Below are 27,251 nucleotides of genomic sequence, written 5' to 3' on the forward strand. Positions count from 1 at the left end.
CCGGATAATATATCTAGTGGATCTCGATATCAAGAGTTTTGCACGGACTTTGTCAAAGTTCCTATGCTGTTTGATGGCAGACTTGAACATTCTCATTAATGTGGTCCCAAGGGGTATTCTTCACCCCCCCAAACTGACTCCTTTTGGAGATTCAACGTATATAAGACCATTCGGGGTCCTTACACGACTTATTACTTGATATAGTTAGTACTGAGAGAAAACATGACGAGACTATTTCAAGAAATCTCATGAAAACATGCATCATTTGATCAGTTCAGCTGTTCGATGCTCACAACTTACGATTAGTACAGTAGGGAGTCGAAGTCATACCTCTGAGCTTGCCTCTGATTTATCAGCCCTGATACCATTATGATCGACGCGGGGGAAACAGGCACACGCATCGTCTCCTTGCTAACGATAGATCAGGGTCTCTAACATCACAACAATCAATATTTCATCCAACTAAGACTGCCCTCATTGTAAAACCCATGTGAGGTAGATCCTTGAAAAATATGAACACCAGACAGTATGGTCGGTTTCGATTACCATACGCGCGTTGTGGGTACGAGATCCCGGCGCCCTCTTCCTTATGGCATTAATTCGTGTTGTACCCTGTCGGTCAATATGAAACTTCGGTTCCGGTGTTTCCGAGTTTGTTGTTCCTGACTGACATATCCCAGAAAAGTGTAAATGACCCACAGTGAATACAACAGTATACATCTCATACTTAGTTATGCTAAACATAGCTCCCTTCAATGTCTTTTGAGTATTGACAATTGAGTATTGACAGTTGGTCTTGGAAATGATAGCGGTAGCATCCCGAATCGGCCTCCACTACCATCAACCTACCGTCGGATACATTGTAGGTAAAAAAACTAGCCGCCATCGACGACAATTCTCTTCTTGCGCTTATAGCAACGAAGGAACACAATCCTCGCTTCTGTAGCGGTATCAGGGATCAAAAGTAGTAATAAAATCAAAATCAAAGCCACACCAAAACCCGTTCTGCCTACAGAGTCTATTCTCCTGCCAACCACTTCGAGCATAGCCGAAGACGTCCATATTCCCATGCCCCACACTCCAGCTTACATCAGTTGAAAACTTCCTAAGACACCACCGTCGCTCAAGGCACTTCAACTTTAATAGCTTCTCATTATCAATCCTAAAACCATGTGGAGTTTCTTTCCCTTTGTTCCGGTCTGGTTGCGGCCGTGTTTCAAGGCGAGATAGTTTTCAGAACCGTGATTATAATCCCGGTTATGATCCGGTACTCGCGGTCATAATCCAAAGTTTGATCATATTGAACTTGTTAATGACCGAAACAAAGTACTTGGGGGTGATTGTATTGACAAGCCAGCGACGTCCTCCTCTACTAGCAACCCTAGTACTGCCCTGAGTGTTATAATCGCTGTAAAAATTCCGGAGATAATTTGGTCTACGGCCGACGCGGATGCGAACGTCAAGTTGGGGATGGGTAGATCTAGTGGAGTAATTTCCATGTAATGAGAAAGGCGTGGAGTACGGGGAATGTTATCGCATAGAATTGTAACGAGGTCCCTCACGCCTCCCGAGGGGAAACACTGGTGTTGATGGACGGGCGAGAAAGAGCGGAAGGATGCAAAGCATGATACAGCACGAGATTCCAATGCCAAAAGACTCTTGATCTGCTAAGCGATATAACCATTTTCTGTGAGGATATGACACAGGACTGAAACTTCCAAGGCACTCCTGTGCCTGAATTCCAATATAAACTCTGAGTGATCACCGCGAAGGTGAGTTTTTAGACAACAGCAGCCAGCAAATTTTGGACACGACAATGTCCTCCGTCTTTGCCCGAGTAAGCTTGATGACATCGGCACAAAGGACTGAGGAGCCAGAAATAACGGGTCAAGGGTTCGTAAAAATTAGAATTGAGAGAATGGTGACATGTTGCCGTTAGCGACTTGACCTAATATTTTGAAAAATGCAAGAATAAATCCCCGAGCATGTACGACAGAAAAATTTTCGTTGAACCACTCGGTGATTCACCTGGAAATCATGGGCCCCGCTCTGGAGATGTCCAGGTAGCTGTGTACGTCCAAGAATCTATTTTTGAGCCTAAACAGGTGGGTGCCGATCCGAACGCAATGACCCACCCGCGATTTCGAGCCCTACATTCGTGCAGGTAATATGCCGAAAGGAAATTTGAGAAATGGTTGGCTCCTCCCCCACATGCCTACGAGGATGCGACACTACGCCTGCGAATGGGGTCGCATAGAACGTTGGCGGTGTTATGGTGAGATGTAGGAAAAATTTCGGAATCCGGCCGCCGTCTATAGTCTTTTGTATAAATAACGACAGGGTAGGGGGTATCGATTGCGAGGAGTTTACGAGACCAGAGTCAAAAGTCAACTAGCAGTCGTGATGCATGAACGCGGTAATGTTTGTTCGAGTTAAAAACAAATAGATCACCCGGTCCATTCCCACGATAGAATTGCAAACCCAATTTGGGAATAATCGACTTTTTTTTATTTTGTGGATGATTCGCCATGGCTCAAAACGACTTTTCTCTCATCGATATCATCTCGCCGTCCGAGTTTCGCTGTCCCGTCCATCCAAGAGACACCTCAGTTCTCAGAGCTCAATGTCCGAAACTCCTGCGATAAGCACCGAGCAGCTCGAGCAACAGGTCACCCAACAGACAGCACTGTTCAATACCCTTAGATCACAGCACGCGGCTGGATCGCCTGAACTGGAAGATGCGAGGAAAAAGCTTAGCGAACTCAAGAAAACTCTTGGGCAGTCTAAGAAGGATGACGTGGCCAAGGATGGTGCCGGTGGAAAGAAGAAGGGACGACTCTTGCTCAAAACTGCCAAGGTAAGGGTGTGTATCATTCGAGTCATACGAATATTCATCTAATTACGGTAGGGCACTAGAGATTATGGACCGGGCGAAATGTTCTGTCGCGAACACATAGAAAAAATCGTTAAAGACTGTTTCACAACATACGGTGGTTCATCTCTTGACACACCAGTCTTTGAGCGGAAAGACGTACTTATGGACAAGTATGGAGAAGACTCGAAACTTATATTTGACCTGATGGATCAGGGAGGAGAACAATTGGCATTGCGCTATGATCATACCGTTCCTCTCGCGCGATACCTAGCCATGATTGGAGGCACCAACACCCAAAGTAAAATTTGGCAAGTGGGCAAGGTTTATAGAAGAGATAACCCTGTTATGTCGAAAGGTCGGATGAGAGAATTCATGCAAGCTGTGAGTTGTATGTTATCTTTAGTTTGCTCAAGGGTCGGCGTTGACGTTTGGATAGGATTTCGATATCTGTGGTACCTGGGATACCATGATTCCAGACGCGGAAATTTTGAGTCTGCTGTGTACCATTATGACCAGACTGGAGGTCGGAGAATTTACCATCAAGGTATGACTCGCCAGCCGCCGTCGCAAGTGACACCGCCTACTCGCATCTTAGGTCAATCACCGAAAGATTCTTGATGGTATTTTCGAAGTTTGTGGTGTACCGAAAGAGAAGATCCGGACGATTTCCTCGGCAGTCGATAAACTTGACAAAGTGGGTCATCTCGAAATTCCATCAGCCACGTGCTGAAATATCGCGTTTTAGTCTCTTTGGGCCGAGGTAAAGAAGGAGATGACCGTGGAGAAAGGTCTCGATGCCGTCGTGGCTGATAGGATTGGCGATTATGTGCAGATGAAAGGTCAGTCGTTTCTCAAGCCCCCTGGACTTCTAATGATGTTACCTACAGGCGGTGCTGAGTTGATCGACAAACTCGGATCAGACTCGGCTATTGCAGCAAATACTAGTGCAAAACAGGGCTTAGATGAGATGAAGGTGTTGGTGTCGTTACTTCAAGCCTACAAGGTTATCGATAAGGTTCGCGTCGTAGATCTCGGTTGTCTTGTTTACTGAATTGGAAGCGAAGGTATCCTTCGATATGTCACTCGCCCGCGGCCTTGACTACTATACCGGTATTATTTATGAGGTCGTGGTTGAAGCTTCCGCTCCTCCCTGGCTCAAAGCCGCCCAAGAAACTGGTGGCGGTCAACCCTCAGCAGATCCTGCCCCTCCCGTACCCACGAAGAAAGACAGCAAGAAACCCAAAAAGAAAGCCGCCGATGGAGAGGAAGGAGAGGAAGAGACAGACGAATCCCAAGTCGGCGTTGGTTCAATAGCTGCTGGCGGACGTTATGATGGACTTGTTGGATCGTTTAGTTCTGCCGCTGCGGGTGATAGAGATAAAAACAAAGGAAACCTTCCTTGCGTTGGTGTGAGTATCGGCATGGATAGGATCTTTGCTTTGTTGTGGCCGAAGTGGGTTGAGAGAGGAATGAGGAGCAAGGAGACGATGGTATATGTCATGGCCGCTGGAGATGGATTGTTGACGGAGCGTGTAGCTCTGGTGAGTATGCTGAGAGATGCTGGGATCAAGGTTCGTGTTATCTTCTCTCTATTGTTCTTTTCTCATTGTATTCTTCCAGACCGACTTTTTAGCGAAAAACAAACCTAAACTCCCCGCGCAATTTGCGGCAGGAGAGAAGGACGAAGCCCCATTCGCTATCATTTTAGGAGCTGACGAACTAAAAGCTGGATTGGTGACCGTGAAGGAGCAGAAATGGGAATTAGTGGATGGGAAGAAGGTCAAAGTACAAAGTGCGGATCAAGGCACGAAAGTGAAGAGAGATGAGCTGGTGTTATGGTTGAAAGAGACGAAGACTTATAGAGAGTGGGATGCTGGAAAGCTGGTTTGATTTGATTTTGTGGTTTGAAATAGAATTGTATTTTTGCATGTCTCAATTTTATTTCATAGGCGATAGTTCGGGTCAGAATCGGGTACAACGTCTGCTGCGAGCATGCCATTGCGCCCCTGGACTCAGGTGAGCATATTTAAGCAGCCTCGGGAGCACCGAGTAGCAAACCGAGGGTCGCCTAATCATGTTATCGCGGGAGCTGACGTCAGCGGCTGAAGTAGAATAAGGACTGCTTTTCGCCAATTGCTCAACTTGCACTTGTCTCTATCACTAAACGGCACGACTCCTGCTCAACGATTGTCCTTATAATCAGAGCTACGACCTTGACGATCCCTTCGTCGAATACCCAAAGTCCAACCACATACCATTTAGACCGCCAAGAAGACCGCCAAGATGAGTTTTGACAAAGCCGTACAGAGAACTTACCCTTGTGCGTATTTTCTTCCTCGTCGTTGTATCTTTGACTGACGATACTTTTTTCTAGTCTTCTTTGGCTTCGTCTTTGTATTCGGAGTCATCACCGTACGTCCTTGCGTCTTCCCTAAGGGCGCTGCATGCACATGCTAACATTCTTGTCATTTGTGGCGTTCATCACCATTAGCTATCGATCTCTGGCTGGCTTGTTAGTCGTTATGAGAACCTGAATAACTTTGAAAGTCTCGCAGAACGAGACCGTGTTCGATACTTCCTTTTCGTATCAGCATGGACCGTTCTTTTGACGCCGATTGTGATGTCTTTGTTCACGTTCGCGAGGCGTTCAAAGGCTTCTAGTGTTCTGGTTCATTTGGTCTTGTACGTGTCCTACTCTCTTTGAGTCTCAAATTTTGTTTCGCTTATGTTTTTGTCATGGTTCTTTTCTGATTTTTTTTCCTGATAGCCTGTTCATCACTTGGGTAATTTGGATAGCCGGTGCTTCGGCTTTGACGCAAACAACAGGAGGTGGAATGAATTGCTCTACCAATACCATCTTCAACTATTGTGGTCAACTCAACGCGTTGATAGCCTTTGGATACATAAACTGGTACGTTTTACCACGTGTACTTCATACATCAAAAAAATTCTGACGTCTTTGGTTTTTCTATCGTTGTAGGATCCTTCTGACATTCATTTTTGCCATGTGCATTTTGCTGGCTGTTCGCTCCTGGAAGCGTGGTGATGGTCTTTTGGGAAGTTTGATCGAAATCCCTATTGAGGAAAAATAGAATGCTTTCTTTTTTCTTCTCAGCCTCCGCTGAATGTGATTTTTCTTTTACTCCCTAACGTTCCGTCCCTCTAATATTCTTTCTTTTTACTTTCCCCAATTCTCTACTCCATATAATGTTTTAGAAACATGGGTACTACCGTGTTATTCCATTTGATGTGTGTATATGTATGCTTGCGCGAATAATGATAGCTTGTTTTCAGCAGTGGTTTGTTTCACTATCAAAGTTACAGTGCCAGCTTCCCAGGAAGTCGCATTGTACCAACTTAACATGTACGACGTAGGCAGGCCACATCAGACCATTTCATGTGCATTTTTCTCGGCTTGTCTAAAACGAAGCGCGGTCAGATAAGCTATGCTGTTAACGAGGCTGAGACTCGAATACATAAATATCATCTGCATTCTGGCGGTAATTACTCGTATCTTCATTTTCGGTACGGATGCGGTTAAAATATGAAGATGGTGTAGAAACATCATCGCCGGAAGTCCCGGCAGCATGTCTACGCTTGTGGTTGAAGTGCGTCCGCGCTCATTCCAGATGTTGATGTATTTATGGACTTATTCGGGGTTTGGCTCACAGGAGTGGCGGTATTTATGACCGCGGGAAATTATCGGGATGAACCGAGTGACGGATCAGGAAAGCCCACGGTTTGGACTGGTTTTGGACTGGTTTTGGAATCGATGTAAAGGTTGATGAGAGACTCAAACATCACTATGTTTCCAACGATAGTAAGTATGTTTAATGACGGTCGGGCTCAGTTGCTAGCCGGTTCACGAAATCTCTTACTACTCTAAATTTAGATTTGGACCTATCGATGATATCATGCATGACCAGAACCACGTCTTCTTAGAACATCCAACATGGCGGCCAACAGAGCTCTCACAGAGACTCGCAAACACACTCTTCCCGTTCTACGAGTCGCTCTTCGAGGAGAATCTCTTCTTACTCATCCTAGGTTCAACAAAGGCACTTCCTTTACTCATAAAGAGAGAAAGGAATTCGGTTTGACTGGCCGTTTACCCTCGAGAGTCAACACGCTTGATGAACAAGTTACCCGCGCTTATGAGCAACTCAATTCACGCACGGAACCTATTCGCAAGAACACTTTTTTGCAGAGTTTGAAAGACCAGAATTGGATTTTGTATTATGCCTTGATTGCTAGGCATTTGAAGGAACTAGTGCCAATTATTTACACACCTACTCAAGTAAGTTCTGTCCTCTCTGCATTACAACTTGACGCGTTCTTAACAATGAGGTGATAGGCACAGGCGATTGCGGAGTATTCGCATTTATTTAGGAGGAGTGGAGGTTTGTATTTGACGATGGGCGATCAGGAAACGATGGAAGAGGATTTCTTGAATCAGACAGTTAAAGAAGGGAATGAAATTGACCTTGTCGTGTGTACGGATGCGGAAGCCATTCTAGGAATCGGTGACCAAGGTGTTGGAGTAAGCGTCATGTCTCTCTATCCCTTCTTATTTCTAATTAACGGTATTGGAATAGGGTATCGCGGTGGGTCAATTTGATTAAACTTATCATTAAGCATTTTAGACTGATGTTCTTGGAAAGATATCTACAGCGAAATCAGCTATGTATACGTAAGGAGACCTTATTTCTCATAGCATATACGAGGATTGACGCTCGCATTAGATTGATTGGAGGCATAGACCCAGCCAGGTGTTTGAGTGTTATGTTAGACGTTGGCACTGATAACGAGAAGCTTTTGAACGATGAACTCTATGTCGTAAGTTGCTCGATATGTCTTATATCATGTTATTAATCTTTTCTGTGTAGGGATGGAAGCACCCCCGAGTTAGAGGAGAGGAGTACGACCAATTTGTTGACAAGTAAGCCTCGCTCACCTGTTTTTCAAATTACGGCTAACACCTGATCCTAGATTCATTCAGTTGGTCCGGAAATATTACCCTCACTGCGTCCTTCATTTCGAAGATTTTGCAGCTAGAAACGCGTATCGTTTGTTGATGCGCTACAGGAAAGATCACGCTGTTTTCAACGATGACATGTGAGCACATTGCACTTATACATTAATAAGAGCTGATAAATTTCAAAAGTCAGGGAACAGGAGCAGTTACCCTCGCCGGTATAATGTCCGCCATCGGTATCGCAAACCCTTCTTCTTCAATAGCCAATCAACGATACGTGATTATGGGTGCTGGTTCTGCTGGCCTAGGAATAGCTACCCAAGTTCGGGACGCCATAGTTGCATCCGGAAAAGTCTCAAAAGAAGAAGCCAATGATAAATTCTGGTTAGTCGATAGAGAAGGTCTCGTCTATGATATAGGTGGAGGTATGGCTAAGGGTGTAGGCGAAGTTAAAGGAAGACTTGAAGGATTTGTGAGAAGTGCAAAAGAAGGTTGGGAAGGAAACGTCGGGTTGTTGGATGTTGTGAAGAAAGTGAAGCCGACAGTCTTGATTGGATGCTCAACGGCAGCCGGAGCGTTCACTAAAGAGGTTATTGAAACGATGGTGGATGGTGGCTGCGAAAGGCCTATTGTTTTCCCGTTGTCGAATCCGAGTAATTTGGTTGAGGCGAAACCGGAGGATATCTTGAAGTGGACGAAGGGTAAGGCATTGGTCGCCACCGGAAGTCCATTTCCGCCTGTAAAAGTGAAAATTGACGGGGAGGAAAAAGAGATTATGTGAGTAGCCTCGCATCTCCCTTTCAACTTGTATTAATGTGAGTCAAGCATTGCGGAGTGTAACAACGCCTTGATCTATCCAGGCCTCGGATTCGGCGCCGTTCTTTCAAAAGCAAAGGAAATCACAGACAGGATGATCGTAGCAGGCGCGAATCGACTGGCGGAACTCTCTCCAGCTATTAGGAAACAAGTTGCTACTTCGAAAGCAAATGACGGGGAAGGAGATTATTCAGGAAAAGCTCTTCTACCTGATTTCCGAGAGGCGCCGAAGATCAATTTTGAAATTGCTGTGGCGGTGGCTGAACAGGCTGTGAGGGATGGTAATAGTGCGATGTCGAAGGATGTCAGAGTGGAAGATGTTAGGGAGAGGGCGAAGGAGAAGGTTTGGGTGCCGCTTTATTGTGAATATGAGTATGATCCGAACGGGTTGAGTTAGTTCATTGGGCATTGGACTGTTAGATATGTGTTGAAGGCTTTCACTTGGTTTGGCGTACGAATTACATATCGGACCATTGAAATGAGAAAGATTTTTTGACTAGAGAGACCCGTCGCACATGATGCACACTATCTAATCCACGTTACAAGAGTCAGAGCTTCGGTTTGGATTCTACGAAAATATCCAATCGACATCCACGGTGTTTCAGCTCTACTAACTCCGACCAGATACCGTCCAACCATCCCACATCATCTGCAACGTTATGAACCATGTACAATGTGAGTTGTCTCTCGGACACGCCCAGACGCTTTTTTACCACTTCCAAAAAGGTGCGTGAGAGGAAGGCCATCTGTTGCGGCCGCATCAGCTCCAGATCCTTACGAGTGTAGCCGGATTCGAGCCATGATAATTTATCCATCGTAATTCGTCGCAATCGGGGAAGGCGATGAGAGCAGGTGAGACTTTGTAAGATGTCCGCCATGAAACGAAAGCCGCAACTGACGAATGTGAGAGATTCAACGAGACAGTCATCCCGAAGGCTATTATTGATCAATAGAGGAAGTATTTTGGCGTTCTCGTGCCAGTGCGGATTTTTCTCCGTCGCGAGGAATTCGAGGGAAGTCAACGTCGTGGGTAATGTTGCGAAGAACCTGGACGCAGCTACTTGGGACTTGTCGAGTACGTAGAATAGGCGATCTGTTGGAATGACAAAACGAAGGGTTCGAAGTGAAGGGGTGTGGATATGGCTCAAAAGGACGGCTTCCCAGTGACCATCACAATATTTACCGTATAATTCCAAGTCAAGAACTTCTAAATGTTGCAACGTGAAAGTCTCTTCGGGAATGGGGGATCTCAGGAACTGGTGCGCATCTGCATTACGAAAATAGAGCTTGATGAGATTGGGACAATTGAGGATGGTGCGGAACAAGGTCTTGAATGTTACTTGTTCGAGATTGAGAATGGTGAGATGAGGGGAAGAGATTTCGGCATCGCAGGCAAGAAGTGTGAGTTCGGATAGAGAAGTTGCGCGACTGAGAGAGAGGCTCGCTTCATTGAATGTCTTCAAATTCACGAGGAATAAGTGTGTCATTTGTCCAAGTTGTGGCAGGTGGGAGAGCCAGCCTTCATGAGGATGCCTCAAGTATACCCTGTTAATCCTCCAGAAGTTCTTGATAAGAAAATCATCGACAGATGGATGGATCAGGGAGTCTGAAGGAAAACCGCGGTGGGGTAGATCAATAAACAGAGTGAGGGGAAAATGGCCAGAATATTCGAAAAATCGGATGAGCCAAACAAGGTTATCTTCAGTTTCGACACTGTGGATATGTAATTGAACGTATGTCCACAATTTCGGTGTAGTCATGACTATTCTGCGCCAGTTTGTAGAAACCTTACTTAAAACAGTGTTCATCTCCCAAGAAGGACTCTCTATAGGGGCAACATTGTCTTTTTCCTGCTCTGAGTGTAGGTCACCAAACTCGGGCGGAGAGCAAAGGTACTGGAAAATGTGAGACAGTATTTCCGGGGGGAGTATACCAATGGAGGAATGGATCTCGTTGTGTTCTTGTAGAAGCCCTGAACGATGCGTGAAGAGCTGTGAAATACTATTGTCCACGTGGCGTAACTTGTCGTGCAGTTCGCCCGTACATCGCTGCTGCGGTGAGTCGCGACCACAGTATGGACAACTGAGGCTTGTCATGGTGTTTAACAAGTACTGATCGCATCAGGCGATTAAAATAGCTGGAGGCTGACCGTGTGAAAGCGGGTACTGACTCCGGACGTTCAATATGTAGATATATATAGAAACCCTCCTAGGTCAATGATATAGGTATAAGCGAACAATTCCAGGAATAGTGCGTTTTGGGACTGTTCTTTTGTTTCGATTTTCCCTTTGCCATCCGTTTCGCCGCCCCGTCGTCGTCCCGCTCCACTCGATATGCATCGGAATCCGCGTTTGTCCAATATCAGCCAAAACATTTGACGTCGAGGGAGCTGAAATCCAGGCTCCACTTGTTTTACATGCTTCTATATGCGCGCGCTACGTAGATTTATTTTCTTCTTCAGTACTTATATTTTTTCTTCATTCAAGAATTATTGAAGTTTCTCGTTTGTTTTTTACACACATGTTTTTTTTTGTATGTCTGTACCTCACGCGATATACGATGATAATTGTCAGATTCATGACTCGGATCTCTACTCGGAATTCATATGCAACCTGGTCGCAAACTAGAATTTGCTCGAGAGAGCTATTGTTCCCATTACTACTTTGATGGCGTGTATCACATTTTCAAATTTCAATGTGAATTGTTGTTAGGTTTGGGAAGCGTTATAGTTTTCAACGAATCTTCTACGCAAATTTGGCGTGGTGTTTATGCAATATAGGTCGGTTCAAGTTACAATCGATGGCGGCATTCATTTAGCAGCAGTAAGTAGTAAGCGCATACTTACAGCAATAAGGATTACACTTTACAAGACGCTCAAGAATCAGATGAATGGTTTCGAGTCTATGAAAATATCCAATTGACGATCCCGTTTCAACTCTGCTAACTCCGACCTGTTAAAGCTCAACCATTCCACATTTCTGCCAGTGTGCGTCATGTACAACGCAAGCCGCCTCTCGGGAGCATTCAGACGTTTCTCCACCATCTCCAAAAATGTACGTGAGATCAAAATATTCCACTGCTGCTGCTCCCGCCGTCCCTCGTACGTTGATGGGATATATGTTTTGGGCCAAAATATTTCATCTACCGTAATTCGGTACAAATGGGGAATGCGAGTGAAGCATGTGAGATTCTGGAGCATGCCCACGAGAAAGCGGAAATGACAATCGTCGAACGTGAGGGATTCAATATGACAATTATCCCGAAAATAATGATTGACCAGAGTAAGGAGATTGTTTTCACCAGTCGGTTCGTTCCTGATGCCAACAAATTCGAGAGATAACAGCGTCGCGGGTAATCTCGCGAAAAATCGAGCAACGGCTCTACGAAATTCCGGGAGTTTCTGAGAAGGGTGAAATCGCGGTTGAATAAGGGTCAGAGCTCGAAGTGAAGGGGCATGGATATAGTTCAAAATTGAGATCTCCCAGGTAATATCTGAATAATCAAGGCTATTTGTCATTGTCCACTCCAGGACTTCTAAACGCTGCAGGGTGAAGGTCTCCTTGGGGGGAACGTCATATTCATCACAGTCGATGCTATAAGGAGACCTGCAATGAAGTTCCCTGAGATTGGGACATTTGGTAATAGAGTAAAAAATGATGTTGAGAGGTACTCGATCGAGGTTGAGAATGGCGAGATAAGGGGAAGAAAATGATGCAGAGCGACCGACGAGAGTGAACTCAGATAAAGATGATATGCAACTCAGAGAAAAGTTCGGAGATCGACGGTGCGCATCAGCGAGGAAGATGTGCGTCATATTAACAAACCGAGGAAGGTAAGAGAACCAGATTGGACGTGGGGACTTCAAGTAAAGGACTTTGATTCTCCATAAATTCTTCACAAGAAGAGAATCGATGAAGGGATGGATCAAGTGTCTGTGTTGAGAGAATTCATTGTTGGAGAAATGGATGGATAGAGTGAGAGGGAGCTGGCCGGAATATTCGAGAAATCGGCGGAGTGACAAAATGGTACTTTGAGTTGCCACGTTGCGGATATGTAACCTGACGCTTGTCCACAATTGTTGTGCTGACATTACTATTCTGCGCCAGTTTGCTGAAACTCGGGTCAAAACCAGCTTCATCCCGTACTCATTATAGCCCCCCTCTTTCTTATCAACAGCTACCAACGGCTTGCGTTTTGGGGTGAAGCTATCAAATTCTTGTGGAGAGCAAACGAGCTGAAATATGTATAACAGTATTTCCTCAGGGAGAATACTGATAAACGATTGGAGCCCCTTGAGCTCTACTTGAAGCTCTGTACGATCTTTGGAGAGCTGTGCTATGGTTCTATCCAGCTGGCGGATTTTGTAGCCCAGTTCGTGTACTTTGTTAATATATCCATGCTGGGGTGGTTCTATCGGAAATAGGGAATGGAAGAAGGGAGTACAGCAGTACGGACAAGTCGTTGTCGGCATTCCTGGTGTTGATGAGAGCCTGAGGAGCACCGTGGTGTACTGTGTTGAAGGCGTCTAACTTTTATCAGTTCCTTATCCGATCGGTGGGCTTCCGCCCAATCGCCACACCGTTTTCTTTTCTAAATTTCCGCGTACTCAAACCCTCCTGGAAGACAGAACAACCAACACATGTGATTGAGTTGACGCACATGCTAGCGTAACCCAACTACATCCTTTACTTGTCAAGACTTTTTAAGCTGCTTGTGGGCATAACCTGAGATTGACTTGTTATGCGAGACTAAAAATATCAATGATAAATTTAAGATGCCTAGCCCCACGGACTGCTTCACTGTCGCTTATGGAGAGGCTGGGTGACTAAGGCCACGATTCCATGTTGAAAGTCGCCAGCACTGAGCGACTACACGGATATAATGATGAGTCCTTACACATGTCTAACAAACTTTTGAACGTGGCCGATTTTTCACTTCGAAACGCGTCCGAATGATCATGATCACCATCCATCTAAGCAGTCGGGCAGTGCAATTTATCACGCTAATTGTCCAAAGATGCAGGTATCATATTGAATGTGCATACAATTGTGGGTATAGTTACATGTCGCAAAAGTAGAAATGCAGTGTGATCGCTACATGAGTATATCATGATGAAGAAAATGAATCCGGATATGAAACTATAGTTCAGGTTTAATCTGTTCCAGCGCTGATCTCCTTTCGATACTGTTCGAATCGTTTGCCTTCTCCCTCTGCTCGCTCAAGTGTCTTTACCAGTTTGTTCTCTCTTGTTTGAAGTCTTTGTTCCATTCCAAGAACTAATAGTCGAACTTGTTCGATATAGGCGAGAGCTTGTTGACGGTCAGGTTGTGACATCTGAGAAGATGATGGTGGGGGCGTTGCACTCGCCGGCCGGGAGGCAGCGGGAGAGGCGATGCTGAGAGGGGAAGAGGCAAGGCTAGTGACACTATTGATCCTCCTATGGCCTGGTCGAGCTGCAAGAGAAGGGGGTGGAATATCGAGAGAAGCCTATTGGAAGTGAGGAAGCAATTATGAAGTAAATCATCCGTCAATCTTACCTGCCAGTTCTCGCCCGCCAACTTGGAAAGTGCTTGTTCGAGCATCTTCTCTCGCTGTTTGGCTCTAAGGGAGTGACGTGTTCAGGGTGTGTGTCGATCGCTCGTAGGTATACGGACCTTTCGAGCTCTGACATGCATCTTTCGTTTTCTCTCTGAGTTCCTTGTAACAATAGATCAAGGTTCTTGTATTCTTTCTCGAGTTCCTGGATTTTTTCTACGGGGGGACGTTGAGCAAGTTGAGCATGAAGAAGTTGGACCTGGGTTTGAAGCTGAAAGGGCGGCTGTTGAATACGAATTTATTCCTTCGAGTCAGAGAATGAAGACACCTTGTCGTTCTCCCTGCTCAGTTCGATAAGCTGCCTGCGAAGGATGTCTTCATCGGTCTCGTTGCCCTCCCTGAGGACGCCGAGGTCGTCAGCGGCGAGCGCGACGGACGGTCTGGAATAGTGTTTTGAGGACTGCGCGTGCGTGCGAGGCATGTTCCGTTCGAGGCTCAGCAGGACGCGATTGGGAACTCACATGGCCTGGTCACGTGCACCGTGTAGCCGTGATGCCAAACAGAGACACACAAATATATCTCCTCCTCCGCTGCCATGAGCGACTCAGACTCTGATATTCCGGAAGTATACCCAGCGTCCAAGCTCGGCGAGTACACCGTGCTGCGCGATGTCGCAGAAGGCACCTTTGGCAAAGTCAAGAGTGAGTTTCTGAGCCTTGGATCACACACCGCTGACCGACTTTCTTAGTGGCGCAACATACCGTGACTGGGCACCTTGTTGCGATGAAATACATCTCAAAGGCTGTTATCCACAGAGAAAAAACAAAGACTCGTGTTCGGCGGGAGTACGAATATATGAGAGCGCTGCGGCATCCTCATGTTATCAAGCTGTGAGCTTAATCATTATCTATAAACATCCCTCTTTCATATCAGAGCCCAGATATGAAGTCATATCGACTCCGACGGATATCATCTTTGTTCTCGAGTTTGCTGGTGGAGAACTGTTCAATTACATCGTCGCCAATGGTAGAATGCCCGAGTCTCGCGCACGGAAATTCTTTCAACAAATTATCTCGGGTATCGAGTACTCACACCGACTCAAGATTGTCCATCGAGATCTCAAGCCTGAAAACATTCTCCTGGATGATGATCTTAATGTCAAGATCACTGATTTCGGCCTTTCGAACGAGATAAGCGACGGGGACTTTCTTGCTACTAGTTGTGGCAGTCCCAATTACGCCGCGCCCGAAGTCATACGTGGGGGTGTTTACGCAGGCCCGGAAATTGACGTATGGAGCTCTGGTGTTATTCTATATGTCATGCTTTCGGGGAGATTACCATTTGAGGATGAAGAGGTCCATGTGCTATTCTCGAAGATCACTCGTAAGTCTGCAAAACTTCCCTCCCAAGTCACAAATCTTATCCTTCCCAGAGGGTAGCTTCCACATGCCAAGTAGCTTCTCCTCTGACGCTCGAAGTCTCATTAGTGCCATGCTCGTCGTCGATCCCGTGAAACGAATCACAATACCCGAGATCTTGCAACATCCATTCTTCACCAAAGACCTTCCTCGCTACCTCTCACCTATTCCTATTGCAGCAGAACCTGTACCCATAACTGCACTCATGGCCCCGCCAAAGCAGTTGGATTTCGAGATTATTGAAGGGTTAGGAAAGATTGAAGAGAGCATTGTCGAAGATCTTTCGTCAAGGTTGGTTGATGTAACGCAAGAAGACATTTGGGATTGCTTGAGAAGGGATGATGGTGTTCAAGGGAACTCTGTCAAGGTTGCCTATCTGCTCTTACGGGATAAGATGCGAGGTAGCAAAGGTTGTGAGTTGTCTCCTTTCGGTTTTTCTCTAAACATGCGTTAATTCGATTCCAGTGGCTGCACTCGCGGAAGCGGAACGTGATGCTCAATTGGCTGCTTTGGACGTCAGTTTTCCCATCTTCTTTGCTGTTTCAACCATCATATATAAATGTTATTTTTAGCCTCGTAACATTCTCTCCCCCAGTACCCTTTCTCCCGGTACCAATGAAGCGGAAGGAAATCCATTCGACGTCCAATTCAGCGATGACTACAGTTCAGGAGGAGAAGACGAGTTGGATTTCATGACTCCCCCAATCGATCCTGATAACCCACACGCTTACACATTTGCGGTACTCAACTCATCACTTCCTCAACAATTACCAGAACAACACCATCTTGCATCATATGTATCAGCTAGACGATCTGGTGGTACTCCCGGAAAAGAAAGACGCCATCGAACGAAATGGCATTTTGGGATTAGGAGTCGGAGTCCGCCTATGGAAGTGATGTTGGAAATTTATAGGACGTTGAAAGCGTTGGGGATGGAGTGGAAGGAGAAACGGAGTCTTGGTGGATTGGGTGGATGGAAAGCGAGAAGAGGGGATGTGCATATTGAGAGAGCGAGGGAGTATGATGGTAATGCGTATGTTGATTTGAAAGCGGCTTCGGGGATATATTTTGTAGAGACGAGGGCAAGACTACAAGATGTCGTGGTATGTTTTTTTTTTCTCTTCTCCCACTTAGTTGAAATGACATTCTCATTTTTTACCATATCAAGGTATTAATGAATCTTCAACTATACATGGTCGACTCAATCAACTATCTCGTTGATTTTCATCACAAGAAGTCGTATCGAGCGTCAACTGAACCTGGGGCAGGGAAATTCGATATAGCGGTTTCGGATTCGAAATTGATGGATGAGGAGTTGGCGAGGAGGGAGAAGGAACCTGTGAGGGATGATGATGTGGTGTCGCCTTATGTTTTTATGGATGTGGCTACTAAATTGATACTGGAGCTTGCTGGAGGTGCGGAACAGTGAAATTGAAAAAGTGTTGTGCTTTTTTTTTTTTTTTTGCAGCACATTTTGAATGTATTGTTGTAATTTTTGTAGTTTAATTATATATATTTGTACTTACTTCTTTCAGTGTTGAACGTTGAAGACGGGTTCTCTTGGTCCCAAGTGTGTTCGTTGCCTTTTGATTTTATCTCTTGTACATAAGCGTGGCAACACTTTGGCCTGGGCCCTTAGGGAAGCTTATGCGGGTGATGACTAATTTACCTGCATTCTCCGCTTGTTGATCGTCTGATCACTTATCTCGCCTCATGAAATGACTTTACAAGTTTCTGAACTGCAAAGACCGAAGATAACCAAAGACGTTGCTTCTAGGGCATTTCTAAATCAGTCAACAAAAACAGTTAAAAGCACCATCAAATGATTCTACATCTACTCCTCATGATCAACGTTTTTCCACTTCTTTACTACATGTTGGAATGGAGTCGAAGCTCCTCTCGGCCGTGGAGCCAAGGGATCGCTAGACAAATAAGTTGAGTTTTTATGAATCAACCCCCATGGTAACAGGTTTGCTGATGGTTAACTACGTATGTATAGGGAATACCTTGTGTAGATCCAGTTATCCGATTCAGATGTGTAACGCTGAAACTTTGATTCGAACTTCAAAACTGTAGACTGTTGGACGTGCATGGCCTTTTTACAAAAACCGAGCGAAACCGACATATCTTGGCCATGACCATGTTTCGGCACTTGATATATGTTGGATAATTATGGATATTGGAGGAAATGATTCAGATTTGTGGAGTTGCTTTTGCGGTGCGTGGGTAACAACATTGAAATACAAGGGTGGTTTTTTGCTTTCAACCGTTGCCACGCGACAGTATATCAGCGGACACCACCTTCGGGAAGAACTTAGGGTTTACATTTATTCTAAGCCAACGGGTTCTTGCGGAGTGGGAGGTATAAGACACTGCGCAGTCTAACCCAACTAACCACCCATTCCTTTCCTACTTTTCTTTTCCTTTTCCTTTCCTTCCACATTTCCTCAGCTCGGTTTCGTCTGACGATTCTTTATTAGACCTGGTGTCTATCTCGCAAGTTTAGGCTGCTTTCGACCTTTTCTATATTCGCCCGCTCTACGTCGTCCTTTGTTGTTCCCAACTCGTACTTCTTTACCAGGGCTAGATCCTGTCCCTCATTGAACCTTACTCTCGTTGACTTTCAAACATGGCTCGTATTTTTGGCTTGTTACTTCTTGTCGCCTATATCTCAACCTACGTCGCTGCTTGTAAGTTCATATTTTTTCAACATAAGACGTATAAGTTACTGACCATTATATTGTGAAAAATAGTCCCTATCGAACCTCGTACAGGAAATAACTCTTGTAAAGCCGCTCTTCGTCAGACCGCTAAAAGTCTTCGTCAATCTTCCAAGGCCATCAAGAAATTAGCATCCTCAAAGTAAGTATCAAATCCTTCCCGGGAAAGGAAACGATCCATTCATTTCCAAGAAATTTTTTTTAGTGACAATAATGTGGCCGATGCTGCTATGATTGCACAAGGAGGATTAAACAATGCTACAGCCGGAATGATGATGATGGCTAGTGCTATGAAAGACGGACAAGACGCTCCCGCCGAAGTCGCAGATCAAGTTTCAAGTGGTTTAAACGCTGCTCAATCGGCAATGGGTAACCTCACTTCGTAAGTCCGCAAAGGGTAAAATAAAATAAAAATAAGACTTTTAACACGCATTGTAGCACCGACAACGCTGATGATGGTAAACTCAAAAAGGCCCAATCACATTTGGAATCTGCTATGGCTGCGGGTCAAGATGTTATTGCGAAATGTGGAGGTGGAAATGGCAATAACGATGGGGCTGCTAATGGCGCTGATAACGGTGCTGCGGGAGGCAACGGCACGGTCATTGACGAAGGTGGAGCTGCTGCGGGTGACGATGCCGGTGCTGACGATGCAAATGCCGATGATGCTGGCGCTGATGATGCTGGTGTTGATGATGCTGGTGCTATGGGCGGCGATGCTGGTGCTATGGATGAAGCCGGTGCTATGGGTGAGGAAGCCGGTGCTATGGGTGGTGAAGAAGGCGCTATGGGTGGTGAAGAAGGCGCTATGGGTGGTGAGGCCGGCGTTATGGATGGTGAAGCCGGTGCCATGGACAACAACACAGCAGACGGCGAAATCGACAACGGCAGTGGATCTGCTGCAGGTAACGCCAACAACAACACCATCGGCGGTGAAGACAATATCGGCTCAGACAACAACAACGCTACCGAGACTGATGCCGCCGCTTCAGCTACTGCCACTGCTGTCTACGACAATGGATCCAATGCCACTTTAACAACATCAGCAGTCGTTTCAGATGCAACTGCGGCAGCTGATAATTCGTCTGAAGTGGGTATGGATGGGATGGACGGTGCTGGTGAAGCCAACGGAGCTGATGAAAATGCTGGAGCTGACGGCCAGGACAATGGCAATGGCAACAATGGTGGAAAGCATGGTAATGGTGAAGGCAATGGCAACGGCAATGGCAAAGGCAAAGGCAATGGTGCTGCGAACGGGGCTGGTAAGGGCGATAAAAATGACGGCGGTATGGGCGGTATGGATAACGCATCGGCCGGAAAAGGGAACGCAGAAGTGTAAGTCAAGGCCTTCATTTTTGATTAGAAATTCACTCATACCTCATTACAGTAATGCTGGCCAAGGCGGAATGCCTGGTAACAGTGGTAACACTCCCGCTGCCGAAGCGTAAGTTAAAACTTCCAACCATTATTGATTATTTAACTCATATTGAACTAACTTAGTGGTGCTGGCCAAGCTGGAGCTCACGGTAAAGGCAAAGGCAATGCTGCTGAGAATGGCGAGTCTGAGAATATGGATGCGTAAGTTTTAGGTCTTCATGATCAAATAAATTGTTGACCTTATTCTTGAAACTAAAAAATCAGGGGTTCAATGGCCGATGGAGCTGTTGAAGGCGATAATGCAGCTTCTGGCAACAAAGATCAAAAAGCACCGTCATCTGGGAACATGGGCGCGTAAGTTATTCTCATATCTTCAATGCTTAATGGACTGTCATTTGCTCATGTCAAAATTTTAGTGCTCCAGTTCGTCGGAGATTCCGCTTTGCTCGATTTTAATGTTTAGCATTAGATCGCGAGTAGTAGTCTCGGAGTTTTAGGATAGAAACTTTTTGGTACTAGCTGGGAGAAGTACTCGTGAATTTGTCTGTTCATTAATCAATCACCATTTCGAAACCAGAAGAGAGGTGATAACGACAGTTAATTAGAACGCTGTACTCAGAAAAAGCAAGTGGATAGACAATTGCAAGACATCACCATTTTCCGCTTTGATCAAATCAGGTTGTTATACTGTATACAGTACTCGGTATTCCAGAGTACTCCAACGTATCAAGGCTACCAACTAACTGCGGAATCTATTTTGGTGAAAGAGGAGTTACCTCTGATCAGACGACATTTTTGAACGTTGCTGATTTTCGTGGAAAGAAAAGCATCAAGAATTGTCAAGGAGATAGTGGAGAAAGCACAAGTGGTGCGAATCAGCCTCTGGAGACTGTTGAAATATGCCTCTAACAAGCCTCCAAAAATGAAACAAAGAACTCTAAAACACGAAAATACTACGTGAGCGTAGAAAATGAGATGAAGAACAACATGCGGTACCGGCCCATTCGATTCAGATCAGCAGGTCCTTCAATTCATCTCATACATTCAGTAATCCTTGGCCACGTTGGCCGGTAAAACAATGGAGCCATCGGGGCGTTGTTCAGGCCATCCGACCTCGGATCAAACGTCTTTCAAGGAACGTCGGTCACGTGTAGGCATTTCAAGTTTCTTTAGTTCTCGCCACGATGTTGAGCGCTGTCAGAGCTGCTCTTCGTTCGCGGCCACATTCCTTCTGGAGACCTATTCCTACCCGAAACTACCATGAGTCGATTCCCTCTTTTCGTCTCTTCAAAAGCAGATCACAACTATTATACCGAAAAAATGGAACGCTACGATCTAAATGGATAGGCGCACTCAACTGTAAGCCACGATAATGAAGGGAAACCGTGAAATGAAAAACTCTTAAAAATTATTTTTAGTGTCTTGCTTCATGATCTTGGCATATATATCCCGCACAAAGAGAAACACAGAAGCGAAAACGTTATACTTTATTCGCCTCATCATGCACGAAATCTCCCATACAGAATACGATTTTTCTACGACCCAAGGATTGGTGGACTTTCTTTTCAAATTTATTGCCGCGGATCGGGGAGATATTAAGGAGTGTACTAGGGATCTGTTGATAGAGTCCCCACAGTATCGTGAGCAACTTCGAAGACACCTTGAAGAGTATCTCGATATCGTCCGGGATTCGAAAGAAGACCCCGTGAAAAATGTGCACTTGTCATATATCAAAGTGAAGCAAATAATAAGCGAGATGGAATTGAGGATCTTGGAGCTTCCTACGGTTGATGCTGAGCGTGCATTCCGGGAGTCGCCAGGTGGAAGGGATCGATATCAGGAATCGCGGGGTGGGGGATTGTATGAGGAGGTTGGATGAGCGTTGTTAATAGGCTATCGGCATCTCGGCATGCGATCATTAATGTAGTCACGTGTGGTGCAGTGAGCAAAGCTCCAACTTGCTGTTGGAGGAGTCCAGAATAATGCTGGCATCTGCAGGGTTCAGAACTGCTTTGCGTTCCTGCTCACGGTCCCCCAACTTCATTCCAACGACCACCAGACCGTACCACCCATTTCACTCTTCCTCAGTCATACGGCATCCTGCCCGGCGAACAAGATTATGGTATCGGCGGGATGGGACGCCGAGATCCAAAAGGGAAGGCGCAATCTACGGTAAGCCCACTTTCAAACCGCAATCTACTGTTCGATTTGAAGCTTACACGATCACCCAGTGGCCTTAGCCCTGACGGTATTGCTTCCTTATTGCGCCAGTCGCGAAGTTTACACCGAATATGGGGCAATTTATGATCTCATTCATACTCGACGCATCTGTTGGTATTCCCAATACGATTTCTCTAAACCGAATGAACTCGTCGATTTTTTTTGCAAAGTGGCTCAAATGGATTTGGATCCATCTATTAGCCAAGAACAAATTGCGATCGCCAAGTTTGTTCTTGTATGTACCCTAGAAGACTCCCCGGAGGTGTATTCAAACATTCGGAAGCAACTGGATGAATTTCGTGATTATATCGGGACGCATGATGGACATCGGAATCAGTTGCAAAACGCACAGGTGGCAGGGGAAATGTTGATGAATGTAACCTACGATTGGTTAGGGAAGGCGTATAAAGCCCACGGTCTTTGGGATATAGAGGAAGGAGATAGGAAACCGGATGCAAAGAATATGTATCATGAAGTTGGATAAACAAAAGCGTTCAATAGTTTACACATGTACATTCTTCATTTACCCAGTTATCGAAACAGCATTGAGTGCTGTTACTAATCCAGAGCCACTGTGGCTGTCCAATTGACCCACTAGAATGAATTTCATCTATCATTCGAATGATACAAGAAACACAATAGTCTCTATCAACCATCTCTGGTTCTTGTTCAACTTGATCTTCAAATCTAAACCGATTTCGTTATCAAAGTGGGAAAGCTGAGGATAGTAGTTGGAAGCGGATGGCTGCTCTCAAGATGACGTATGACGTGAAGTGTGGGGGTTGAGTTAGTACTAGCGATGATGTGCAAGCGTATTACGAAACTTGGAACTCGGGTGGCAGAAACGGTGCAGAAAAACTAGCATCCTTCATTATTTACGAGTGTTCTTCAATGACAAAAAAAAAGTCTAGGTACATTCAAATGAGTCTTTAGGCACATCAAGGGACCCATAAGCTTTGATACCAGTTTAAAGTAAGTAGATCAGATCAGTGCTTCGGGTACAATCAACTAGGAGCTCAATCAATGCTCCGTGATCGATGTGATCCGTCGGCATTCAAGGGCGCGTCACTCTTTAATCATTCATAGCCGGTGCAATCACTGGGCTTGATGAAGTTTTCTCAGCTCTTTTTGAACTCACTCATATTCATGTTATCTATCTTTGAAGAGCACTCAAGCATTCACAAAGTAATAAGATGATAAGATACGGTTAACTTTACAATGTATACACCTTTCCTGGCCTCTGCTCGTAATTTGCCGTTGTGCAACTCATCTAACTCGAGTACAATACATAGTCATTATCGATTAATCGGTTATAGAGCCTTGAAGCAGCCGTCCACTCGCACATACCCGGGCCTCATAGCTACCACAAATCACCGCTACCGTCTTTTCCTTGTAGTGGCTTGTGTCCTGGCCCTGATAAGCTCCGTTAGGCATTCCCACTCGTCAACTCAAAGTCCTCCCATCCACATCCCAAGCCTTCTATAACCCTCCATCTATTTCCATCCAACCATTTCCTCACCCTCTCCACATCATCCGTCTTCATTCCAACTTCATCAAGAACCTTCACATCGCCACTTCCCCATAACGCCAATACCGACCATCCAATCACTATCATACCAGGTGGTCGTTGTTCTCCACAACTATCCAAAGCCTCAACCACATTCTCAAGTGTCGACATCAATACTCTCTGATCCGACATCGAGGCACGCTCAATAATAGCAATGGGTGTGTTTCTGGGATACGCAAGTCCATCTCTTCTCGACGCCTTCCCTTCTTCTTCTTCTATTGTCGAGGTGAATGTGAGTGTCTCTACCACTTGAGCTAATCGCGCGACGCCCATTAGTACTATGAGAGTCCGACTACGTTCATATCCTGGTAATTGAACGTCTTTGCCTTTACGACCAACGCCTGTACACACAATAAAAGATTCTGCAACTCCACGTTGAGTGATTGGGATTCCAGCAAACGTCGGTCCTGCAAGGGCAGAACTAACACCAGGAATCACAAGAGGCTCATAGCCATGTTTTCGGAAATAGAGGACTTCTTCTCCTGCTCGGCCATATACGATGGGATCACCTTGTTTGAGCTGTAAATAATAATAACATCAAAAAAAAAACTTGTTAAAAATATGACGTGATATACGCACTCGTACGACAGTGAGTCCTATATTGGCAGCGTCGATAGCAGCTTCCATCATTTCTTGTTGAGCGCCATCCGCATTCCCCGGAAATTTTCTTGCGATTTGAATTGGAATGTTTTTAGGAATTAAGTTGAGAACAGCATCTGGGACGAGTTTATCGGCAAGAACGAGGTCGGCAAGTTGGGAGAGTGCAGTATGTGTGGCGATTGTGAGAAGAGAAGGGTGACCTGGACCTGATCCCACCAAAAGGATTCTACCGCGCTTCGTAAGATCGAGAGAATGTCGCGAGTCGGACGTAACAGAGGAACGTAGCGAGGAATTTACAGCTGGTAGGTTTTCGCCTAATAGAACCTCGTCCATCTCTTTCTCTGACATCTCTGCTAGTTTGGATATAGGCCAGTACTCGCTCACTTGTGCAACCCACTTCATACGTCTCCTAGCGTTTTCGACTACTGTTTCCGAAGTAGATCGTTGAGGAACAGGATGATTTGGAGTCGATACTCCATTGTCCTCGTTAACAAGATCGACATCTTCACTTTCCAACGGTTCAGCAGAGTCCTTTGCCATTTGACGCAGTTTCCCCAGTTTGGCTGTAGCAACGCCTACATCTCTGGATAACTTGGACACAATATCGCGTCGAATGCGACTGGCCAGACGACATCCCTGCCCATTGGTTGTTACACCAATTTGTAAAGGTGTCCGGTTGCTTGTATGGAGATCATCGAAACGATGAGATGAAGCGAACGTAAAATCACATAGTTCGGGCATATCGGTGGTGTTTACTGGAATATGGTGGGACTTTAGGATCCGATATAAGTTTTCTGCGGACGTGCGTGAGCGGCGGGAAGGACATGTGACGGTATCTGTTACACATGCGAGCGAAAATGAGTTCGTCGAAAGAAAATTATCCAATTTAGTGAAGTCTTCTTCGCTCGTTGGAGTGTGAGATGGGAGTGAATCCCAGTCGACGATTTTACACTCGTTTTTCTCTACACGCCATCGAATCTCCGCACAGGCACCACGAAGACCATCTTTAGCGAGAACAACTACAGAATAACCGGCTTCAAGAGAAGCGAAGGCTCTGGAAGCACTGAGTAAACCAGAGCCAATTATCAAAACGTTCTGTTGTCGTTGTGGAGAGCGAAAAGCAAGCAGAAGAGATGCGCCTGGCTTTGGAGTAGTAAAGTTTTGTGGGGAGGTAGCGAGTTCCTGCATACTTGAACAAACGGAAAGCGTGCGTGCATTTTATGAAAAACTTGACGAAGATTATGAAGCGTTGGAAACTGCTTGTGTGCTCATGAGCACATTATTACGTGCACGTGATGTTACATCGCCTCCATCCAATCACAAGCAGCGATCAGCCGAGGACCTCGACCGCATCTCGACCCTACGGGCATTAGACGAAGATGGAGAATTTTGAGGTGAGGGTATGGCTTCGTGAAGCCTACTAAATATCGATTTCAACAGATTATAGTGACACCGTCTTGGACTACCGGGTCTATTTTGGAGGTAATATTTACCATTGTTTGATCGGAAGGGTGCCATTTTTGATACCATCACTGGCGATCTCAAGAAATCTGTTACTCGGTCAAGCTCCCAGTACTCAAAATCATGCCAATTTCTCCTTCCGAGGATGAGCTAACAACAGCTATCGTCGAACTTAAGAAGGAGAACCCTGATCTTGGCATATCAAAGATACACAATCTGCTGATAACCAAATACCCGGATTGGACCGTCAGTGAGAAGAGAACTCGAAAAATACTTCAAGCTCAAGGATTGGTCGCTACTGCGTCTGGAAATACCCCCAACGTCTTAATATATCCTTCCTCGCGACTGGTACCTGGACTTGACATCCAAAAATGGACCCCAAAGGTCGAAGTCAAGTGGTTTGACAAGCGGAAAGGCAAGGGATTGGTTGCCACTCATGAAATCAAAGAAGGAGAAGTGATATGGAAGGAGGATCCATTTATTACCTCTCCGGAATGGTGTGTACCGCAATTTCATTATTAATGATGGTATTCTTAGCTTTGATGCACTATTGCGAGTTTAGGGGAATTCTAGATCTACAGATGAAATCAGTGGCATGCGCATTCTGCACCACACCGCTCACTGGTTCACCCTTGATTCTGTCGTGTGCAGGGTCAAATATGGCTTCACCATGCACTGCCAGATTTTGCAACCGACTTTGTTTCACTCGTTCAGCAAAACTACACCCCTTACTATGTCCTACCAAAAACCCAGCATCTATACCTCTAATACAATTCGTTCGGGAGTCTCGGTGGATGGCATTTTATGCCCTCGTGCTATGTACAAGTCGACTTCTTCTTGAAAGCCAATCAGAAGATAAATCGTTCAACGACAATTGGGAAATGGTCCACGCGTTGGCCGAGTTAGGTATGGAGGAACGCCACAAATATAGCTACAATCTGTAAGCTGTCCATTCCTTTATTTTCCTGTTCGATGTTTAATCTTCCTCACCTCTATATAATAATTTAGATCAGGTCAATACGAGCCAGATCGGGAGACATGGAGGCATGCATATGAGCTATTCATTCAAGCTTTCAAAGAACCGTCATCCACTGCTGATGCGAAGAAGCTAGCAAAGATATTCAGAAAACCTCATCCAAGTAACTTTCAAGCAGAGATATTCGACTACAATACAGGTTTTTTGCGTGGTCTCGGCCGTATGAGCTTAAGTACGTAGTCTTCGTCCATCATGATACACTGCAAAATCTTTTATCTAAAACCCATCAAACAGATATCGAAGCCCACGGAGGAATATACACTCTCCATTCTCACCTCAACCATTCATGTGATCCCAACGTATCCATACGTCACTTAGATCAAACCACAGCCTTGTCTCGTATTACCGTAATTGCCAAACGTGATATCAAAGTTGGCGAAGAACTTTTGATAACTTATGTCGATCCACAACTTCCATATCAAACCAGACAAAATGAATTGAAGGGATGGGGTTTTGGAAGATGTACCTGTTCTAGATGTTTGGAAGAGGTTAAAACGGTGAAGGAGGGGGAGGATGATAAGGAAATGACAAACCTTGCGAGTGAGCTGAAGGCGGGGTTAGGCGTTATGTGAGGAGTGTAAATGTATATGTATCACCTCGCCTAGCGATTGTTGTAAATGAATTGAATACTGCTGTAGCTCTCCATCCCTT

General features: G+C 45.4%; 11 protein-coding genes across 11 annotated transcripts; 6 read left to right on the forward strand and 5 right to left on the reverse strand.

The window, feature by feature from the left end:
- Positions 1 to 1,252: 1,252 nt before the first annotated feature.
- Positions 1,253 to 1,554, reverse strand: AGABI2DRAFT_189196 (hypothetical protein). The gene has a single exon (XM_006453774.1). It carries the CDS (start codon positions 1,497 to 1,499, stop codon positions 1,296 to 1,298), a length of 204 nt encoding a protein of 67 aa, XP_006453837.1. The 5' UTR covers positions 1,500 to 1,554; the 3' UTR covers positions 1,253 to 1,295.
- A 971-nt stretch (positions 1,555 to 2,525) lies between these two features.
- AGABI2DRAFT_189197 (hypothetical protein) lies at positions 2,526 to 6,171 on the forward strand. Its single transcript, XM_006453775.1, has 13 exons — positions 2,526 to 2,857; positions 2,909 to 3,256; positions 3,312 to 3,419; positions 3,471 to 3,569; positions 3,621 to 3,714; positions 3,763 to 3,890; positions 3,940 to 4,446; positions 4,496 to 4,891; positions 4,984 to 5,195; positions 5,250 to 5,287; positions 5,367 to 5,557; positions 5,643 to 5,786; positions 5,856 to 6,171. The coding sequence occupies exons 1-8, from the start codon at positions 2,624 to 2,626 to the stop codon at positions 4,763 to 4,765; spliced, it is 1,788 nt and encodes a 595-aa protein (XP_006453838.1). The 5' UTR covers positions 2,526 to 2,623; the 3' UTR covers positions 4,766 to 4,891; positions 4,984 to 5,195; positions 5,250 to 5,287; positions 5,367 to 5,557; positions 5,643 to 5,786; positions 5,856 to 6,171.
- Positions 6,172 to 6,827: 656 nt separating this feature from the next.
- Positions 6,828 to 9,063, forward strand: AGABI2DRAFT_62584 (hypothetical protein; the record flags this gene model as incomplete). Its single annotated transcript, XM_006453776.1, has 8 exons — positions 6,828 to 7,172; positions 7,230 to 7,415; positions 7,537 to 7,565; positions 7,618 to 7,711; positions 7,762 to 7,814; positions 7,865 to 7,990; positions 8,040 to 8,627; positions 8,676 to 9,063. 8 exons carry the CDS (start codon positions 6,828 to 6,830, stop codon positions 9,061 to 9,063), a joined length of 1,809 nt encoding a protein of 602 aa, XP_006453839.1.
- A 151-nt stretch (positions 9,064 to 9,214) lies between these two features.
- AGABI2DRAFT_140003 (hypothetical protein) lies at positions 9,215 to 10,762 on the reverse strand (the record flags this gene model as incomplete). The annotated part of the gene is made up of 1 exon (XM_006453777.1): positions 9,215 to 10,762. One exon carries the CDS (start codon positions 10,760 to 10,762, stop codon positions 9,215 to 9,217), a length of 1,548 nt encoding a protein of 515 aa, XP_006453840.1.
- Positions 10,763 to 11,547: 785 nt separating this feature from the next.
- Positions 11,548 to 13,137, reverse strand: AGABI2DRAFT_113607 (hypothetical protein; the record flags this gene model as incomplete). Its single annotated transcript, XM_006453778.1, has 1 exon — positions 11,548 to 13,137. The coding sequence occupies one exon, from the start codon at positions 13,135 to 13,137 to the stop codon at positions 11,548 to 11,550; it is 1,590 nt and encodes a 529-aa protein (XP_006453841.1).
- Positions 13,138 to 13,674: 537 nt separating this feature from the next.
- AGABI2DRAFT_196390 (hypothetical protein) lies at positions 13,675 to 14,682 on the reverse strand (the record flags this gene model as incomplete). Its single annotated transcript, XM_006453779.1, has 4 exons — positions 13,675 to 14,153; positions 14,204 to 14,267; positions 14,321 to 14,472; positions 14,530 to 14,682. 4 exons carry the CDS (start codon positions 14,680 to 14,682, stop codon positions 13,818 to 13,820), a joined length of 705 nt encoding a protein of 234 aa, XP_006453842.1. The 3' UTR covers positions 13,675 to 13,817.
- A 109-nt stretch (positions 14,683 to 14,791) lies between these two features.
- Positions 14,792 to 17,048, forward strand: AGABI2DRAFT_181873 (hypothetical protein; the record flags this gene model as incomplete). Its single annotated transcript, XM_006453780.1, has 7 exons — positions 14,792 to 14,902; positions 14,950 to 15,091; positions 15,142 to 15,584; positions 15,634 to 16,032; positions 16,085 to 16,134; positions 16,192 to 16,722; positions 16,788 to 17,048. The coding sequence occupies exons 1-7, from the start codon at positions 14,797 to 14,799 to the stop codon at positions 17,046 to 17,048; spliced, it is 1,932 nt and encodes a 643-aa protein (XP_006453843.1). The 5' UTR covers positions 14,792 to 14,796.
- Positions 17,049 to 18,018: 970 nt separating this feature from the next.
- Positions 18,019 to 20,372, forward strand: AGABI2DRAFT_189202 (hypothetical protein). The gene is made up of 8 exons (XM_006453781.1): positions 18,019 to 18,309; positions 18,373 to 18,481; positions 18,545 to 18,721; positions 18,778 to 19,674; positions 19,727 to 19,783; positions 19,840 to 19,917; positions 19,981 to 20,070; positions 20,133 to 20,372. Exons 1-8 carry the CDS (start codon positions 18,249 to 18,251, stop codon positions 20,170 to 20,172), a joined length of 1,509 nt encoding a protein of 502 aa, XP_006453844.1. The 5' UTR covers positions 18,019 to 18,248; the 3' UTR covers positions 20,173 to 20,372.
- Positions 20,373 to 21,217: 845 nt separating this feature from the next.
- On the forward strand, positions 21,218 to 22,420 carry AGABI2DRAFT_113611 (hypothetical protein; the record flags this gene model as incomplete). The annotated part of the gene is made up of 5 exons (XM_006453782.1): positions 21,218 to 21,586; positions 21,644 to 21,657; positions 21,715 to 21,888; positions 21,988 to 22,171; positions 22,220 to 22,420. The coding sequence occupies 5 exons, from the start codon at positions 21,218 to 21,220 to the stop codon at positions 22,418 to 22,420; spliced, it is 942 nt and encodes a 313-aa protein (XP_006453845.1).
- Positions 22,421 to 23,359: 939 nt separating this feature from the next.
- AGABI2DRAFT_196395 (hypothetical protein) lies at positions 23,360 to 25,291 on the reverse strand (the record flags this gene model as incomplete). The annotated part of the gene is made up of 2 exons (XM_006453783.1): positions 23,360 to 24,022; positions 24,083 to 25,291. 2 exons carry the CDS (start codon positions 25,289 to 25,291, stop codon positions 23,363 to 23,365), a joined length of 1,869 nt encoding a protein of 622 aa, XP_006453846.1. The 3' UTR covers positions 23,360 to 23,362.
- Positions 25,292 to 25,687: 396 nt separating this feature from the next.
- AGABI2DRAFT_181876 (hypothetical protein) lies at positions 25,688 to 27,172 on the forward strand (the record flags this gene model as incomplete). Its single annotated transcript, XM_006453784.1, has 4 exons — positions 25,688 to 26,061; positions 26,127 to 26,504; positions 26,573 to 26,772; positions 26,835 to 27,172. The coding sequence occupies 4 exons, from the start codon at positions 25,688 to 25,690 to the stop codon at positions 27,170 to 27,172; spliced, it is 1,290 nt and encodes a 429-aa protein (XP_006453847.1).
- Positions 27,173 to 27,251: the final 79 nt, after the last annotated feature.

The sequence above is a fragment of the Agaricus bisporus genome (genome assembly GCF_000300575.1).
Source record: "Agaricus bisporus var. bisporus H97 unplaced genomic scaffold AGABI2scaffold_1, whole genome shotgun sequence".
NCBI classification, from domain to species: Eukaryota; Fungi; Basidiomycota; class Agaricomycetes; order Agaricales; family Agaricaceae; genus Agaricus; species Agaricus bisporus.